The sequence below is a fragment of the Cinclus cinclus genome, chromosome 1 (assembly GCF_963662255.1).
Source record: "Cinclus cinclus chromosome 1, bCinCin1.1, whole genome shotgun sequence".
Classification (NCBI taxonomy): Eukaryota; Metazoa; Chordata; class Aves; order Passeriformes; family Cinclidae; genus Cinclus; species Cinclus cinclus.
In genome coordinates, this window is record NC_085046.1 from 1,177,779 (window position 1) to 1,197,243 (window position 19,465).

At 49.3% G+C, this 19,465-nt stretch overlaps 1 protein-coding gene across 2 annotated transcripts in view; it reads right to left on the reverse strand.

Moving 5' to 3' along the window:
* The window catches only part of PTH1R (parathyroid hormone 1 receptor), an 82,094-nt gene that overhangs the window by 27,641 nt on the left and 34,988 nt on the right, over positions 1 to 19,465 (reverse strand). Inside the window, exons 2-4 of one of the 2 annotated variants that reach the window (XM_062493131.1) lie at positions 16,231 to 16,336; positions 5,453 to 5,563; positions 3,418 to 3,536 (exon numbers count right to left, since the gene is read on the reverse strand). In XM_062493131.1, the coding sequence (XP_062349115.1) occupies positions 3,418 to 3,536; positions 5,453 to 5,563; positions 16,231 to 16,336 (336 nt within the window). Of the gene's footprint in view, positions 1 to 3,417; positions 3,537 to 5,452; positions 5,564 to 16,230; positions 16,337 to 19,465 lie in introns of those variants that run through there. The other variant, XM_062493138.1, reaches the window with a different exon arrangement.

The window sequence follows — 19,465 nt, forward strand, 5'->3', positions numbered from 1 at the left end:
TCAGCCACGATCTCCTGGCAAAGATTTGGGTAAATGCAGCTGTTGGTGGTGACGCAAAGATGCTGCTCCCCAGGGAGGGAAATAATAATAGAAAAACATCTCTCGCTCAAGACAACGGCTCCGTGTGGCCAAATTCCCCCGTTCTGGCATCTCTGGATGTATTTGCTCCACGAAAAAGAGATACCAAAGGAAGGTTTATTAATCCCAGGGGTTGTGGTACCACATTTAAGTGTGACAAGAGACCCTCTGTGCTCTCTGGGAGTAAAGGGGAAAAAAAAAAAAAAAGCATTTTTTTTCTCCCATCTTTTGTTTCTAGAGTGGTTTTTATACCCCGAGGCACAAGAGAGCTGAAGTGGGACCTGCACAGGTAGTGATTAATTTGTCACCAAAATTCAGCCACCTCTGTGATAAAATCAAGGAGCTCCATGACAAGGCACAGAATCGCTGAGGGCAGGGCAGGGCTGGGGAAAAGGCCCCTTGCAGATACAAGGCTAATAATGATAATGATAAATAAAATAACTAAAATTATTATTATTATTATTATTATTATTATTATTATTATTATTATTATTATTAATAATAATAATAATAATAGTGATAATTTTTTTGGTTGTTGTTGTTGGTTTTGTTGCAGTTTTTGAAATTCTACTTCATGGAAAAAAATTAATCAAAGGAAGTTTAATGAATCCCAGGGCTGCAGAGCCACATTTAAGTGTGACAAAAGACCTTCCGTGCTCTCTGTAAGAGAGGGAAAAACTGCATTTCCCCCCTCCTTCTTTTATTTCCAGAGTGGTTTTCATACCCCAAGGCCCAAAAAAAACTGCGGTGGCTGCAATTTATTCGTCACAATAATTCATCCACCTCTGTGACCAAATCCGGGAACTCTGGGACCTCTTGCAAATTCAAAGTGAATGATGATAGTAAAATTAGAAATTAATAAATAGATGTCTTTAAAAAGCATTTGTTGATCAAGACATGATTTCAAAGCTGGCAGAAACATTAATTTTTAGTTTTTTAAAAAATTAAGATAAATTTTTCTGTGTTTTTTTGCCCTGGGTAAGCATCACTTAAGTAAGACCAGCCTGGTCATTCAATCTGGACAGGTTTAATTTGTTTTACTATTAAATATTATTTAATTTGCCCTAATATCACGTATTATTCCATTCAACCTTTGTATCCATGGCAGAAAATTCCTGGCAAAAGATGCCTCAGCTTTGGATAACAGGGATTTTGGGATGGGTTATTGAAAGAGCTCGTTAAGGGAGAGGAGCAGTAATTTTCCAAGAGGTTGAGAATAAAAACGAGGTGACACCTGTGACCACTCAGGGGACACAAAATCAAGCACACAAAACCAAACCCACCACAGGAGATTTTGCTTTCAGCCTTTTAAATCACCCCGCAGGTGGAAAAATCTCTGTTTCTTCCTTGGGGGTGGGAAAAAAAAAATAAAATTGGGAAACTCTGTCCTTCTTCGTGCCCTTCCTTTACAAACTCACCCTGATGAGTCCTGCCCGTGGGAGGTTAAAAGATAAAAAAATGCTCTTTCCCTAGGGGGAAATCTGGGATTGGGGGAATCAGTTGGAAAATTCCCACCCCGGGATGTGCCCGTGGGACAGAGATTTTGAAGAGGTCAAAAATTTGTGGGTTGATCAAGGTGCTCCAACACCTGCTCCAGGAGCTTCTCAGGAAATTCTGGGGCTAAAAGATTCTGTCCACTATGAGCTGGGAAAAATTCCACCGCACGGGTGCTGGACGGGAACGTCACCCATTTGCTGGAGCAGCACCCAGTGCACGCAACCTTCTGCTCCTCGTCCACCTGAGAGAAAACACCACCCAGCAGCTCAAAGAACTCTTTTCCTCCTTTCCCTCCTTTCCTTATTTTCCTAAATCACTCCATTCATGGGTTACTACACTCATAAGGAGAAAAGAGCAACCAAAAGGAAAACAAAAAAGGAAAACGAAAAAGAAAAACAAAAACCAAAACAAACAAAAACCCAAACAAATTAAAAAAAAAAAAGCCAAACAAACCAACCACCCCCCCCCCCCCCCCCCCCAACATCCTAGTCTGTGGTTAGATCTAAAATGAAGAATATTTTCCAGAAGGGGCTCTGGATCATCCCCAAGGAAGCTGTGGTTAGATCCTTATCTCCATCTGTCTGGGATAATCCTCCCTGCAGCTGATCCGTCCCCGGTGCCATGCCCCGTGTCCAAGGAGATTCTTCAAGAGCCACCGAAAAACCAGAGGGTTTGGATGAATTCTTCGGGAATTACAGATGTGTGCGGGTGGGAATGTCACTCTCTGTGGGACAAGGAGGTCACTTCCTTCCAGGGGACACCAGGGACAGCTTTGCTGTCACCTTAGTGTGGAATTCCTTCCCAACTTCCAGCATCACAGAACCCCAGGATGGCTCATGGCGAGGTAGGAAATTTCTGGCTGCTGCTATTTTATTGTTATCTGGATTTTTGTAAATTTGTGGCTCATGGATTTTTTTTTTTCCCACCAGACCCTCTCCACGTGCTGTGAAATTCTTTTCCAGCTTTGGACTTGTGTCACTATTTCCAAATTGTGACTACACCAGAAATAATTCAAGATCATGGAATACCAGTTAGGTTTGGGGTGGGAAGGGATCTTAAGGATGATCCCAATCCCACCCCATTCCATGAGCAGGGACACCTCCCACCATCCCAGGCTGCTCCAGCCCCAGAGTCCAGCCTGGCCTTGGACACTTCCAGGGATCCAGGGACAGCCACAGCAAATCTGGGAATTCCATCCCAGCCCCTCCCTACCCTCCCAGCCAGGAATTCCTTCCCAATATTCTGTCTAAATCTAATTTCCTTCATCTCAAAGCCATTCCCTGTGTCCTGTCCCTCCATGCCTTGTCCCCAGTCCCTCTCCAGCTCTCCTGGAGCCCCTTCAGGCCCTGCCAGGGGCTCTGAGCTCTCCCTGGAGCCTTCTCCTCTCCAGGTGAACATTCCCAGCTCTCCCAACCAGCCGCTCCTGGTTTGATTCCACATGGGTTTGGACATCCCCTCCCACAGACAACCACATAAACATTGGAATTTTTGATAACAGCCTGGCAGCAAAAGGATTTCCTGCTGTGGCAGAGGGACTCTCAATGCCATGGAATAACCTCCAACCACTTCTGAGCGTCCCCGAGACCGCTCCAATTTCCCCCAAGACCTCCTCAGGAACGGGACCATGGCAGCTGCAGGAAACTTTTGTGCCTTTGAGGACAATTTTCCAATCCAATCATTGCCCATCAAAGCACCATGTGGCTTTGGCAAGCTCAGGAAGGGTTTCCAAGAGGAGGAAGATGAGCTGGAGCTCATCAGGGGTTTTAGATGAGACAGAGGCCCGTGGGTTGGCCCGGCACGAGGCCAGGAATTCCTGCTGCGTGCAGGAATGGGAATGCCTACCCTTTCCCTCGTCTCGTTGGTGAGGAACTTGGCACACTCGCTGTAGTTGGCCCAGGTGCGGTTGTTGCCCGGGACCAGCTCCCAGCTCCCGTTCAGGTCACACCGGCGATAAGCATGGCCTGCGGAGACAGGAGACACGGAATCAGAGGGAAATCTGAGGGAAATCGGGGATCAGAGGGAAAATGGGAGAAAATTCATCCCCAGGTGGAGCCCACGCACGCTGGGGGGTCCTGCCTGCTCGGAAGCTCGGCTGCAAAAACCAACTCTCGTCTCCGCATGGATTTATCGATTTTATCAATTTTGTTTTTAGCTGAGAGACACTGCAGAGTCTTTAAGGAGTTGGGCTTAGTGGAAGCTCAGATGTTGGGTCTTGGAAAGGGCCAAGAAGACTCGGAAAACACAAAGCCCAGAATTATCCTCAGAATTTCTTGTGTCTCTCCCTGTGGAATGAAAACGGTGATTTGCACTGTTTTCCTTTTTGTTTGCAGGTTCAGGACATGACAAGGGGTGGTTCTTTACCCCAGCCCTCATCACAGGGATGCAGAGGGAAGGGAATGCAAGGTTTCATCCTTGTATTCGGCTGGCAGAGGAGAATATCCGTGTTCAGATGTCGGTGTGGGAATTGTGGCATCAGGTGTGTGTTAAAATCCCCCTATAGAAAACAGGGATTAATCCCACAGATCCTGGGACTAGACGGAGTGTGGGGAACTTAAGGAAAGATGGAAAGAGATTTTTATAAGGGATGGAGGGACAGGACACAGGGAATGGTTCCCACTGCCAGAGGGCAGGGATGGGTGGGATATTGGGAAGGAATTCCTGGCTGGGATGGAATTCCCAGAGCAGCTGTGGCTGCCCCTGGATCCCTGGAAGTGCCCAAGGCCAGGCTGGACAGGGCTTGGAGCAGCCTGGGATGGTGGAAGTTGTCCCTGCCCATGGCAGGAGGTGGAATGAGATGATCCTTATGGTCCTTTCCATCCCAAACCATTCCAGAATTCTCTGATTCCATAATCCAAGGGTCTCCATTGGGCTCCTACACTCCCTGATTTATCCAGTGGATCTCAGTGAAGTGAGCAATCCAAGCCATGTTGGAATATTGAGAAAAAAAGGGGAAGGATTGCACTGAGGGAGGTCTAGGTTGGATACTGGGAAAACTTCCCGAAAGGGCTGTCCGGCACAGGGCAGGGGTGAAGCCCCCATCCCTGGAGGGATTTAAAGTCCATGGATGTGGCACCTGGGGACGTGGTCAGGGTGGCCTTGCCCGTGTTGAGGTATCGGTGGACTGATCTCGGAGGGCTTTTCCACCCTAAATAATTCCATGATTCTCTGACTCCTTGTTCCTCCTGGCCTCTGAGGTGAAGAGTGAGGTTTCACCAGCCAGGGGTGAATCCCAGCTCTCAGTCCCTTATGGAAAACTCGGGACAGACTGTGAGCAAGCAGGATGCCTGAGAATATCCTTCCTTGCCTTTTGAAAGCCCCAGCAGTGCTCTGCCCCGAACAGAGAATCTGAATTCCCTCTTTTTCCCCCTCCTTGGAACATTCACTGCGGGGCTAAGTGTGCTCTGATCACTTCTGAAAACACCCTCAGAGAGCCAAGAAATGCGGAGCCTGAGGGAAAGGGAGGAATGGAGGAATTCCCACATTCTGCTCCCAGACACCCACTGAGGCTATGGACACAGAATTAACAAAGTCTCAGGTGGAGAATAAAAGCTGGAATAATATTTTGGGGTTGTATTGCTACCCAGAGTTAATGGGGTCAAACAAATCTCCAGGATTTACAACTGGGAGCTGTGAGCAGGTGATTTGAAATGTCACGGTCTGTGAGGGGCCAGATGACTCTGCGTGGAAAAATTTGTCATTGTTTCACTTCCAACCGAAATTTATATTCATCTACATTTACCCATGAACAAATAATCGCGTTCCTTCCTTTTCCCTGGGTTTACTCCTGCTCGGAAGGGAGGCCCCACGTGAGAAAAAAGGGATGCTGAAGGGAATTTTGAGTTTCCTGGCTGGTGCAGGGCACCACATCCACACCCACCTTTGTGGTTGAAGTCGTAGATGTACTCGGGGCATGGCATGGCCACCACCTTGCCGGGCACGCCCTCGGGCCAGCACACGATGCCATCCCACTCTGGAAGGCAGAAGCCATCTGTGGGAGAGAACAGGGACACAGAGGAGTCACTGCACCTGCTGGGGGGACACTGGTGCCCCCCTGCTCGGAGAGGGCTCTCCATGGCCAACACTGGCATTTCCTTGGAGAAACCCATCCTAGGGATGGCTGCCAATTCCTTCTCAGTGTGAGGCTCCAGAAGGTGAGAGTTATCCCAAGGTTTTATTCCACAAGGACAAACTGTGCCCAGCTCTGGGATGTCCAGGATCAGAAAGATGTGGAGCTGCTGGGGAAAGTCCAGAGGAGGCAACTCCAGAGAAGTTTCTCCCAGGGCTGGAGCCCCTCTGCTCTGGAGCCAGGCTGGGAGAGCTGGGAATGTTCCCCTGGAGAGGAGAAGGCTCCAGGGAGAGCTCAGAGCCCCTGGCAGGGCCTGAAGGGGCTCCAGGAGAGCTGGAGAGGGACTGGGGACAAGGGACGGAGGGACAGGACACAGGGAATGGCTTTGAGATGAAAGAAGTGGATTTAGATGGGATATTGGGAAGGACTTCCTGGCTGGGAGGGTGGGGAGGGGCTGGGATGGAATTCCCAGATTTGCTGTGGCTGTCCCTGGATCCCTGGAAGTGTCTAAGGCCAGGCTGGACTCTGGGGCTGGAGCAGCCTGGGATGGTGGGAGGTATCCCTGCCCATGGAATGGGGTGGGAATGGGATGATCTTCCCAGATCCAGGATCCGCTCTTGCCCTTGCTGAATTCCAGAAGTTTCCTCCCTTTCCATCTCCCCAGCCTGTCCAGGTCCCTCTGAAGGGCTCCAGAATCCCCCAAGATATTGCTGGCTCCCAGCTCTGTGTTCTCAGGGAACTCCTCTGCTTTGGGCTGGATAACTGCACCCATCCATGGAATTCCAGCTGCAGTGGAATATCGAGAAGGAAATGCCAAAAGTGGCGGATCTGCCCCAAATCTGCTCCCAGAGCTGCGTCTGCCCCCAGCCATGAGTTTACTGAGTGTGGGATACAGGGAATTACCTGGGAATCAAAAGGAACAGGATCCACCTGATCTGATCCACAAAAAAAAAAACCCAAACAAACAAACAGACAAACAAACAAACAAACAAAAAACCTCTTCTAGGATCTAAATCCAAACAGGGCCAAGATCTCCGTATGTTCCATGGATATCAAAGCTTCCGACCACCCAGGAAATCATCCTTCCTCTCTAGTGTGATCTCCCAAGATTAAAGGAAAACCAGGATTGCTTCAAAGCAAGGTCTGGGGTCGGAGCCGACACGGATTAATTTGGTTTGGTGGTTTTTAGGACATGAAAAACACTGAAAGTCTCCTCGTTTAGCAGCTGATTTCTTATCTCTCTAATTTAGGGTGGATGAAAAGGACCAGACAAATCACAGCCTTTCTTCTAAAGCATCGACTGGGAGTGAGGGTCAGGAGCTAAAATTCCTCAGCATCCGCGTGATAAAAAAGAGGGAAATAATTTATTGCATTTTCTCTGCTTAAAGTCCCACCAGGAGGAGAAAAAGACATTTCCTATTCATGAAAACAGGGAATATCCTTCCCTCTGGCTTGTTATTTGTAGGGTAACTTACACAGGGAAAAAAAGGATTTATTTATTTCCCAGCTCTCTGGAAGGTACAAAAGACAATATAAAAAAGAAAAAAACAAAAACAAAACAAAACAAAAAAAACCAGCACAGGGCCCCACAAAGTTTGGCTCAGGACAAAATGTTGATGTCCTTGTGGTCTTTTCTACAGACAAGAAAGTAAATAAAGATTTAACGGAGCCCTCAAAGTACTCTTGCTTAAAATAAAATCAGTTCTTATGACAAAATAAATCAATTGGAGTAAACATTAAAAGGAACACAGTGGAGAAACAACTCAGAGAGAAAAATATTGCTCCAAAAGTGCTCTGAAATGAGATGGAAACTCTCCCACTTTTCCAAAACCTTCAAGGATTGCAAAGGGCAATTTCAGTTTTAAGAGGTTTCATTTTGCATCCCACCGAAATGTGTGGCCAGAAAAGAAGAATGTGTTAAACTTTGTGGTGGAAGCATGGAAAACTGATAAAAAAACCACGCAATTACTGATTTTTGGGTACTTTGTGTCCCCAAAATCCTCCCCAACAGCTGAAGGGAACAGCGGTGGGACACCTCTGGAATGCTGGTTTGGGGGGGCACAATTTGGGGAGCTGAGAGCTGCCTTAGAAACATTTAAAAAGATGATTTTTGCATTTAAAATTTTGACCTCTGCATGGAAATGATTCCTTAAATGATTTAATCCTGGAACTGAGTCATTAAAGCTGGTAAGAATCCAGTGGGACTCAAAATTTGGGAATTGTCTGAGCTTCCCAACAAAAGGATCCGTCGCTGCTACCAAGACCTGAACCACCCCAGGGAAATCTCTTCTCCCTCCTCTCCATCATCTCTGCCCTCTCTCCCCCCATTCCTTGCTTGGAAAAGGAAAATTCCAGGAAAATTTGGAGGAGGGATAAAACACCTCAGTGATTGTTTCCTTCCTGGAATTCCCCAGGGATGGATGATGAGCTAAGGGAAGGGCAGGTGGATATTTGGGAGCTGCCACCTGGACACCCCCCTTAAAATTCAGGATACCGCAGCTGTTTCCTGAAAATCCCAGGAGCCACGGGGGAAGGAGAGAGGATTTGGGTCAGGATCAGGGACTGCAAGTAGGGAAACCTGGTGAGGAACATCCGCAGGCTGAGCCAGGTGCCCTGGAGCTCCTGGAATGACTGGGGGAGCTGAAACTCTTGGAAAACCTTTTTCAAATGGAAATACGGACTGATATCAGGAGCAGCCACGGTTTGGGATTGCTGGAACCACATTCCTGGGGTTTGACACAGCCAAAAGCTGTTTGTCCCCTCTGTGTCCTGGAGAGGAGCCTCACCATCCTCCTCCTCATCCCAAATCACTCCAGTCCTCCCATCTAAGGAGACCTCCCGGGAGCACAAGGAAGAATGGGCTTAAACCACAGCAGGGTTCATTCATTCCCACTAATTACAAGGAAGAAATTTTCTGTAACGAGGGTGGTGGAACAGCTTTTCCAGAGAATTTGTGGATGCCCCATCTCTGGAAGAGTCCAAGGCCAGGTTGGACAGGGCTTGGAGCAATCTGGGATAGTGGGAGCTGTCCCTGCTCATGGCAGGGGTGGAATGGGACAATCTTTAAGGCCCCTCCCAAACACAAATCATTCCATGAATCTCTGATAAAACAAGAAGGGAAAATCCCATGTTTCCCTTTTGTGCTGGAAAAATCCAAACAAGCCATTCCCTTCTGTTTGTTTGCCCAAAGAGCCCCTCCAAACATTTTTGTTTTTCCCTGAGTTTATAAAAACATTCACGCTATCAACAACTTGGCGTCTCCCTTTGTTTTCCTTTTCTCCTGGTCATTTCTCCAAGGAGATCCAGGCTGAATTCCAAGAAGAAAGCAGAAAACTGGGGAAGTTTGGCCTGTTAGAAGTAAGTTGGTCCCTCCTGAGACACTGGCAACAATATTCCAAAGCACAGAGAATTCCAAAGGATCCAGTTGGAAAAGCTTATTGAAAAACTCTCGGAATTTTGGTGGAAATGAGTTCCACTGCGCTGTTTGGATGGATATCCAGGTAGTTCAGGACATGGAAGCAGAAAAGTCAAACATTTCTTTCCTTGGAAGAAATAGCAGGATTCACGGATGATGGAAGTCCAAAGGAATTCAGAAACTATTTAGAAAACAAGGAAATCCCACACATATCCCATATCCCAAAGTGTTTTGGGTGTGTATCCATCATCCAGGCAATGCTGAAGGGATAACCCTGTTTATACCTCAGGGATTTGCCTGTGCGTGAAGCTCCTCTGAATCCAGAGCTGAATCTCTCATGGATGGGGACACGGAAGGTGGGAATGCCACTGGAATTCCTCATGATTTGGGGACATCACCGACCACTTCAGGATCCCTCCAGGATCCCACTGGCTCTTGTCCACCAGGACATCCCTTGGATCTCTCCTTCCCCCTTGAAGCACATGGAAGATCCCTCCAGGATCCCACTGGCTCTTGCCCCTGGCTCAGGGACAGCTCCTTATCCACCAGGACGTCTCTTGGATCAATCCTTTCCCCTTGAAGGCTGAAATCTCGGGACATGGAATTTGAAGTCATTCCAAGATGGGAACAAGCGGAAAACCTCTTGGATGTCATTGCTGCAGGATTTCCTTTTTGGAAGGCAGGAAGGCCAGTCCCAGAATACTTTGGGAAGGGGCTATCCCAAACACATCCCTCATTTTGCTCCTTGATTTCGCTCCCCCACCTGAGCCAAGTCAGAATCCCAGAGGTAGAAAAGAGGGAGCAGATTTGGGCCATCCCTGCTCAGCGTGCACGGGGAGTTATTCCCTCCTTCCTGCTCCTATCCCATCCCCCTTTTCCTTCTCCTTCATGCTCCTTTCCTCCCCTCCCCACCCTCAATCCCCGTTCCAGCAGGAATGGGACACTTTGCATGTGGAGAACACGTTCGAACCATCTGCGAGGCTCCTTGGCAGCTGCACAAATGCAAACACGGGCTCGAGGTGTTTATCCAGGGGCACGGAATATAAATCAGACCGGCTCATTCCGGCACCCGGGAGACCACAGTTGGAATACTCTGTGTGATTGTGGTCACTCCATTACGGGAAGGACATTTGGGGCACTGGAAGCAGGCGGGGAGGAGCAACCGAAAAAATGATGCAGAATTTTGGGATAGGAAGGGGGAGCAATAATTTTGGGGATTGGAAGGGGGAGGAATAATTTGGGGATTGGGAGAAATCATTTGGGGATAGGAAGGGGGAAAAATCATTTGGGGATTGGAAGGGGAAAAAATCATTTGGGGACTGGAAGGGGGCAAAATAATTTGGGGACTGGAAGGAGGAGAAATAATTTTGGGGATTGAAGTGGGAAAAATCATTTGGGGCTTGGGAGGGGGAGTAATCATTTTGGGGTAGGAAGAGGGAGGAATGGGGACTTGGAGGGGCAGGAATTAAGTTTGGGAGTTTGCAGATGGATTTCAAACCTGGCTGTGAGGGCAGGGGCAGATGAGGGGCAGCTTTTGGGGACTGTGCGTGGATACGGCTGTTTGGGTAGGATGGAAGGAGGTGAGGAGTGGGATCCTCACTGATCCAACAGAATCAGGCTGGAAGGGACCACAGTGGATCAGCTGCTCCAGCAGGGCCATCCCAGAGCACAGGGCTCAGGGTGACATCCAGATAATTCTGGAATATCCCCAGGGACGAGACTCCAGTCACTCCCTGGTCTCTGTTCCAGCTCGGTCCCTGCCCAGGGCAGAAGTTCTGCCTCCTGTGCAGGGGCAATTCCTGGGATCAGGACAGCCAGGGACACCCAGGGAGAGACAGGGACACCCAGGGAGAGACAGGGACACTCAGGGACAGACTGGGACAGTCAGGGATACTCAGGGTCATCCAGGGACACCCAAGGATAGACAGGGACACCCAGGGACATCCAGGGCTGAGCATCCCTCCCAGCTGGGGCTCCTCTCCAGGCAGAACAACCCCAGCTCCCTCAGCCTTTCCTGGGCATGGAGATGCTCCAGGCCCTTCCATTGGAGCCACTCCAGAAGTTCCCTGGCCATGGACAGAGGCAGTTCCTGTCTGTCACTGCTCAGAGACCTTTGCTGGCTTTCCCCCAGAGGTTCACAGACAGAACATCCCTTCCATGGTCAGCCCAGCAGGAGACGGACATGGGAGAGGATGGACACGGGAGAGGATGGACACGGGAGAGGATGGACATGGGAGAGGATGGACATGGGAGGGGATGGACACGGGAGAGGATGGACACGGGAGAGGATGGACATGGGAGAGGATGGACACGGGAGAGGATGGACACGGGAGAGGATGGACATGGGAGAGGATGGACATGGGAGAGGATGGACACGGGAGAGGATGGACACGGGAGAGGATGGACATGGGAGAGGATGGACACGGGAGAGGATGGACATGGGAGGGGATGGACATGGGAGGGGATGGACACAGAGGCCAGGAGATGTTCCAAGTCACAAGATGTCTTGGCTCACCCCAGTCCCAAGGCCAGAAGTGCCACCAGACAATTCCATGTCCTGGCTCTGGAGACACCTTCCTGACCTCACCAGGCAGTTCTGGCCCCTGCCCATCCACCCCCAAGCTGCCAACCCAGGAGCAGAAGCGCAACCTCCAGTATCCCCTCGGAAACTCCCGACCTGCCACTGCTGGCACATCCCACTCCTTTCTCATCCCAGCACACCCAGTCCTTCCAAACCCCTCCGGCCTCCCTCTGAGATGCAAAAATATCGCTCATATCAATCATTAAAATAAGGTTGGTAATTAGAATCAGAATTCAGCCACCCTTCGGAATGCTTCCCACCCCTTCTCCACGTTCCTTTACAAATCTAAACCACAGACTGCCCGTGCCTGTTGTAATTCCCAAGATCCGTTCCTCCCATGGGTTCCAACCCCACTGAGCTGCTCTGTGGACTTTCCTCAATAGGACTGGGAGCCCCTGGCCCATAAAACTTTGCAGGTAGAGGCCACATCCCAGTTTCAGCTCCTTCATGGCTCATATCCGTGACTCTGAGCTCCCTCACCCTCCAGAAGAACAGTCTGGTCTGTGATTCCATCCTCAAAGGTCTCCTGGTCCATAATTCCACCATAGACTCTCTCCTGGTCCATAATTCCATCCCAAAAAGTCTCCTGACCCATGCTGACCCCTCCCCCCCCCCCAGCTGGTATCCACTGGGGCAGGGACAGCTTTTCCAAACCAAAACTGGGCTGGGGATACGGTCACAAGGTTTTTTTTTTTTTTTTTTTCCTTTCTTTTTCTTTGTTTTGTTTTTTTGTTTTTTGTGGAATTTGGACCACATCAGCAAGAACTGAAAACAGAAACTGGGAGAAGATGGAAATAGCTGTAGAAATTATGGATTTATAGAGGACTGGGGTGTTTAGGGCTCAGGATGCCTCTGCCTCTCTTAATTTTGGAGGTACCTGAGGCTTCTCCCAACCTCTGGGAGCTCCTGGCATCATTGAATGGTGCTGGACCCTCTGGAGAGGAAACCAGGAGCAGATTTTGGGATTCCTCAAGCCCAGCAAGAGCCTGGAATCAGTTTTAGGTCCTTTAGGGACAGTGAAGCCAAACTGGGATGCACAACCCAGGTAAACAGCCCCAGATTTCCAACTAAAAATAACACCTTCTCTGGGAAAATAGGTTTATTTATTAAAAAAACAACACCTCAGGCTCAGAGAAAGGGTTGGCCATGGCCTTTGCTAATGACAGGTTTGTGCAAAAATCCCTCCTCTTTCCCCACAAAATGTCCCATCTCCTTTTCCAAACCAGGGAAAGACAAGCTTTTAATTCATGGATTAAAAATATATATATATATAAAAAAAAAGAGTCAGGTCTGATGGCTCAGGGTTGGGAACTTCACTTCATCCCTTTCCAGGTTTAACTTTGGGGTGGCATCAGCTGCCCACCAGGTCTGGGATGGAATATTTGTGTTGGGAGAAGAGAAATTTTTGGGTTTCCTGTTCTTTCCCAAAAGCTTTCATCTGGAGACTAAATTTAAGGAAAAAAAAAAAAAAAGAGGAAGGGTTAAAAAAAAAAAAAGAAGAGAAAAGGAGGAAACCAAATGCTTGTGGGGGAAGGGTTTTGGGGTTTTTTTGGTTTCGTATTTTGGGTCCGCAGCCCTCAGTGCCTCAGCCAAAGGTGGAGATGACGCACGAATCCTGATGGGGCTCTGTGGAAGCTCCTGGAGCAGCTCAGCCTCGGCTGCCTATGGCACAGATCCACGTGGGAGCCACATGGATCAGGAGCCAGAAGGCTCAGAGACACCTGGGAGGTGCCCAGGGGCCAGAAGATCCCTGTGAGCCATCCAGGAGGACAGGAGGGACCTCATCCTCCCAGGAAACAGAGTTTTAACCTTTTTAGGGGGCAAAAAAAGGGAATTTGGAGCGGCTGAAGAAAGTTTGAAGTTTTAGAGGTATTTAACCTGTTTGTCCCCTAAGATTTTTCCTTGGAATATCAACCCTGCCAGACAGGACATGTTCCTTCTTTCCGGAACAGGGTCAAAGACTCTTTTCCTACGACCCCTGTGGCGAGGAGTTTCCCAGGAGAGATCCCCCTCAAGTCCTCAAGTTGTTGCCTTGGGTCAGGAATTTTAAGTAGAAACTTTCTCCTTTCCCAAACATCCGACACCACAGGGCTGGAGCTGCTCCAGGATGATCCCAGAGGGATTCTGGCTCTCCAGGCAGATCCCATCCAGCAGAGCTGGACGTGGATCATTTCCCTCACCACAAACAACTCCCTGAGAAAGGCTGGAGCAATCCCATCCTTGGATTACTGTGGGATGTGTTTTCCTGAGGATCTCCCCGAAACTGCTGCCTCTTTGTGGGTTTATCCTTTCCCCTTCTTTGGAATGACAAACCCAGCTAGGATTGGGAACTGGAAATCACATCCAGGATTTATTTTGCTCCAAACTGACCCTAATTTTCTTCACCAACTTTTCCTTTTAAATCCTATCTGCAAATAGGAGCTGGAGCATCGTAATTGTGAAGATTGTTGCCCTTCCCAGATTTTTCTTTGGGATTTGCAGTGAGGGAAGAGGTGATAGGATGAGATCTTCCCTGTGGATGAGGATGTTTGGATGTCTCCCTGATCACCAAAACAGACACCACATCCCAAATTCTGGATCATCCACGGAGGAAATCACTGGACCCAACCACCTTCCCTGCATCCAAAGGCATCTGAAATTATAAAATCTGTGGATGGCAGCTCCTCTGAAAAGTGGGAAGAACTTTTCCAAATTGGAAAGCTCTTTGCTAGGACCACAAAACCCCTTAAACCTCCTCAGGGGCAGTCTGGAAAATCCCTGCCTTGTTTGGGAACTCCTAAAGGGAATTTTTGGGCTGCTAAATCCTAAAAATAAAGAAAGGTCGAGTGGGAATTCATTCTGGATTAGCGCAGATTAATTTGATCTAATTCTTCTCTGCTAATGAGTGAAGTCTCCAAAGCCTTGAGATCCAGGTGATTCCCCCTCTTGGACTATTTGGGATTGGATTTGCTGTAGAGGATGGAGCAGGGAGTCTGAGGAGCTCAGAGCAGCTTTTTCCAGAGGCAGGATTTGTGTCCATGGGTTCAAACCACCACACATTGGAAGTTTTCTCTTCCAGACCCAGGTCTCAAATCACATCTCTAAATCCCTGGGATTTGCTTCCTTTGCTCTACCCTTGGGAAAGAGCCCTAAAACCTGGCTGTCAATCACATCCCTATCCCTGCCCACCAAGAAGGGGGGATTGATCCCAAAATCTGGAAAAAGGGCACGGCAGCAGGACCAGGTGGGCACTGAGACACCAGCAGGAAATGCCTTTGCACATGTGCTCATTAACGAGGTGTTAATTGGGTACGGGGTGAGGGGACAAAGGAGCAGCAGAGGATGTGGCTTGAGGTTTCCTGATGGAAAACAGGAGGCTTGGAATCAAAGGAAAGCTGGGATTTTATGGCCTCTCGCTGGTGTTTCCAAAGGTACCGGGAGGGCAGGTGGCAAAGCTGGGCTTGGCAAAGCTGGGCTTGGGAGCTTTTCCCTCTCCTGGTTTTCCCACAGCACTCCTGGAGGGAAGAGAGAGCTGAGCTGCAGGAACATTGTGGCTTGTCCCATTATCCCTGGGAATAGGGGGAAGTGGGACAGGACACCCACCCCAGGGACTGAAGGTCCCTGAGCTCACCAGGAGTTAACACTTGGGAACGTGAGGAAAGGAACCAGCAGGGGGTGAGGACTTCACTCCCCACACGAGAGAGCTCTGTCCTTCCTCCTCCCCCCAGCCCCACGGCTGGGAGCAATTTTCCAGCCCAAAATAGAATGGAAGTGGAAGGAAGAGGCTCAGCTGAGCTTGGGCCCTTCCGAGGAGAGAGAGTGGGGAAGGAGAAAGGTCTTGGAGAGATGTTCTGTTTTCCTTACTGCTGTTTGCGAAGGATTTTTGGGATTTAGAATAGTGCCCCCGAACTGCTGCAGCCCCTCTGCTCTGGAGCCAGGCTGGAAGAGCTGGGAATGTTCCCCTGGAGAGGAGAAGGATCCAGGGAGAGCTCAGAGCCCCTGGCAGGGCCTGAAGGGGCTCCAGGAGAGCTGGAGAGGGACTGGGGACAAGGGATGGAGGGACAGGACACAGGGAATGGCTTCACTGCCAGAGGGCAGGGATGGATGGGATGTTGGGAATTAGGAATTCCTGGCTGGGCTGGAATTCCCAGAGCAGCTGTGGCTGCTCCTGGATCCATGGAAGTGTCCAAGGCCAGGTTGGAGCAGCCTGGGACAGTGGGAGCTGTCCCTGCCCATTCCAGAGGGATGGAACGGGATCTTTAAGGAACCTCCCAACCCATTCTGGAATTCTGAGATGCCAGGAGAGCTGGTGCTTGATGTTCTCTCCTGTGCTTGGCTATAACAACCAGGGCCGTGACTCCACAACTCCCACATTCTCCTGGACCCTCAGCCTTTGGAATTCTGGAGCAGAACAAGTCAGGGACAAATTTCCTTTCCAACACTTCGTGCTGAAACCTCCTCCCCTTGGAACTAATCCTGAAAATCCGATTCACTGGGATGCTCCAACCGTCTCCTTCCCTCCCTGCTGCCGGCTCCGCACGTGGGGCTGAGGGGAAGGGTTGGGAGGAGCAGGGACGGATCCAGCGGCAGCTTCAGGATTTGGGAAGCACTCACCGTGCACCTTGGGCACCTTGGCTTTCAGGTGTCGCTCGCACTTGGCCTTGGCCTTCAGCAGGAGGAAGATCTGCTCCTCCTTGGTGATGACATCGTCGGCATCCACCTGCAGGGAGGAGAAAAAAAGGTCAGACTCCAGTTCTCCAATTCCAAACCCTCCTCTGCATCCATAAATTCCTCAGCCTTGCCCTGAGAGTCCTGGTGTGCTCCGCAGTTGTGTCCCAATGATAGCATAAGGTTAAAATGTTTCTAAAACCATGGGAATTGTATAGATTCAGGGGATGGTAAGAAAGGTTGGGTTTGGTAAGCCTGGGAATGGGAACTAGGGCCTGGGAATGGGAACTAGGGCCTGGGAACAAATTGGATCAGGTGAAACTGCACCTGCGTAATCATGGTTTGATAAATGATACGATTGTTTGGTGGTTGAATATAGTTATTGTTTAATTGTAATAAGAACCATGAGAAAAGGTGTTTGGGGGACCTGATGAAAATTACAGGAATTCATGCTTGGATAAGATCAATGTACACAATAGAACAATATGGGTTTAACAATTAATACACAATTATATAATGAAAAGGGTATAAAAACATGTCCATCTCGAATCCATGTCGGAGTCAGATTTGGGTTTGCAGCCCAGCTTCCAGAGCTCTTCAATAAAAGCACCTGCATATAATCATCCTGTGATGATGTGTTTCAACGCTAACACCGAGGGAACAGCTCCTCCGTGGAATTACCAGCCCTGGATGTGGCAGAGGAAGCACAGGTCGGGACTGATCCCATCGTGCATGTTCCCACGTGGAAGCAGAGATTTTGGGATGGAGCATCCCAGATTGCAGGGATTGAGGGATGAGGCTGCTGTCCAGGAGGGAAACATTCCTTGTAAATAACTGAATGCCGAGGACTCCTCTCCTCTTGGGAATTACAACCTCCCATGCTGCTTCCTCCTCTGCATGGAGATTTCATCCACAGGCATCAGGCTACACAAAATCCTGCCTGAATCCCAGGAATGCTTGGAGGGATCTGCCTCAGGCAGGGCTGGGAGCTGACAGCATCTCCCCATCTTCTGCTCCAGGAGACCCCAGAGCCCCTTCCAGGGACTAAAGGAATTCCAGGAGAGCTGGAGAGGGACTGAGGACAAGGGATGGAGGGACAGGACACAGGGAATGGTTTTGAGCTGACAGTGGGTGGATTTAGATGGGATATTGGGATGGAATTCCTGGCTGGGAGGGTGGGGAGGGGCTGGGCTGAAATTCCCAGATTTGCTGTGGCTGGTCCTGGATCCCTGGAAGTGTCCAAGGCCAGGCTGGAGCAGCCTGGGATAATGAAAGATCCCTGACCATGGCAGGGGGTTGGGAATGGGATGATCCTTAAGATCCCTTCCAACCAACCCATTCCATGATTTCCCTGCACTCCCCGAGCCACCCGTATCCCAAATCCAGGTTCCTTCCCTCCTTTCCAGTTCATTCCCTTTGCCAAGCCAGTAACAGGAACCAGATGAGGGCCAATTAACTCCCGAAAAAAACTCCCTGCAAATGACATAACGAGGGTTAATGAATCCCAGCTCCCAAATAACCCGGGATTCGATTTCCCAGTGGGCTCCCAAGGAGAGGAACGGGGGCAAGGGACTCGCAGCTGTGGAGTTAAATCTGATAAGGGGCTGGGAGTAAAACAGGAGTTGGGTTTTCGTGTCCTTGGGACAAATCCAGGCTGAAAACCCTTCACAGGCGGGAGTCGCTTCCAAACCGCGTCCACGTTAATGGGAACAATTCCAGCCCTTCCCAGATGTTTGGCCTGTCCACATTTAAGGCACCATCCCTCATTTCAGCTTGGATTGGGAACAGAAAGCTCGGGGTCAGCTCCCGCTGGCGTGCCGATCCGTACAAAGCCGGAGCGATTCCGCCAAAGCCGGAGGAGTTAGGCTGGATTTAGAGGGACGGGACCTCAGGAATTCCAAGGGATTCATCCCAAGCATGCTCAGCCCTCAGCTCCTCTGGCTGTGCTTGGAAGGATGCACAGAAAACACATTTTAATTCCCAGAAATAAAAGGGAAAAATCTCCAAGGGCTGGGCCTGGAGCTGGGCAGAGACAGAGGTCCAAGCTTAGCTCAGGTTTAATTTTCTAAACCTGCCCGATCCTTAAAAAAATTAAAAAAAAATCCACTACAACTGCCCCCACATTCCCTCCTCTCCTCCCAAAAATGGTTTAAATCATAAAATAATCTATTTTGGACATGACTTTGTGAGACCTGACTTTCCCCTTGGTCAAAGGGGTTGAAATGTGAATGTAAATAAATCTATTAATTAAAACGGAGATTTTCACTGATTCCTGGTGTTTGGAGATATCGGCTCTCAAAAGCTTCTGGGAAAACTATGGAACGGTGCTGGAAAAATCCCATTAAACATCCAGGGAAAACTGAGCTGGGAGTTTGGAATTTGACATTCCCTCTATCCCAACCCCTTGTTGGGGATATTTCAGTGCTTCCATGGGGCTAAAAAATCCTCAAGGACTGAGGATTATCCAACCCTGGAATACTGAGATTTGGGATCAGCAGCTGGCATGGCGCAAACACCCAGAGCTCAGAAACCCGGAGCACCTTTGGATCTTCCAGCTGCTGGAGGAATTTCAACTCCCCAACTTCACATTTTCCTATTTTTCCTCGGATTTTCCTGCCCTGGATCTCCTGATTTTAAGGCAGAGCTTCCCTGCTTCTCTCCCCAGTTTGGCTGTCCAAGGTTAAAGGAATCCATGGGAATATTTTCCCTGGGATAATTTCCTGATGCAAGACACGTTCAGCTCTGGCTGGGCAAAGCTTTCCCTTGGAAAAACAATCTCAACACCTGATAAAAAAAAAAATAAATTCCGGGGGGGGGACGGCATTACTAAAACCAATTTTTATGCCAATTTTTGGGAATCTAGATTCCCAGGCAGCAAAAGAAGCAGCTTCACTTCCAGGAGTGCCCAGGTGGGGTCTCAGGATTTGGGAATGGCTGGGAAGTGCTGGGAATGAAGCAGCTGCTGCTTTGGAGGGGATTTGGATCCTTTTGGATGGAGAAAACCAGGGATGGAGCTCTGTAGGATACAGAGAAAGGAGGGAAATTAATCCCTAATTTGCAGAATTTGAGACTCAGATGAAGAGAACAAGGGTTGAAAATTCCCAACAAATCCCAACCAGGATCCAAACCGGGATCAGCCAAGTGAACAAAGCCCAGATCCAGCAGGAGCAGGGAAAATCTG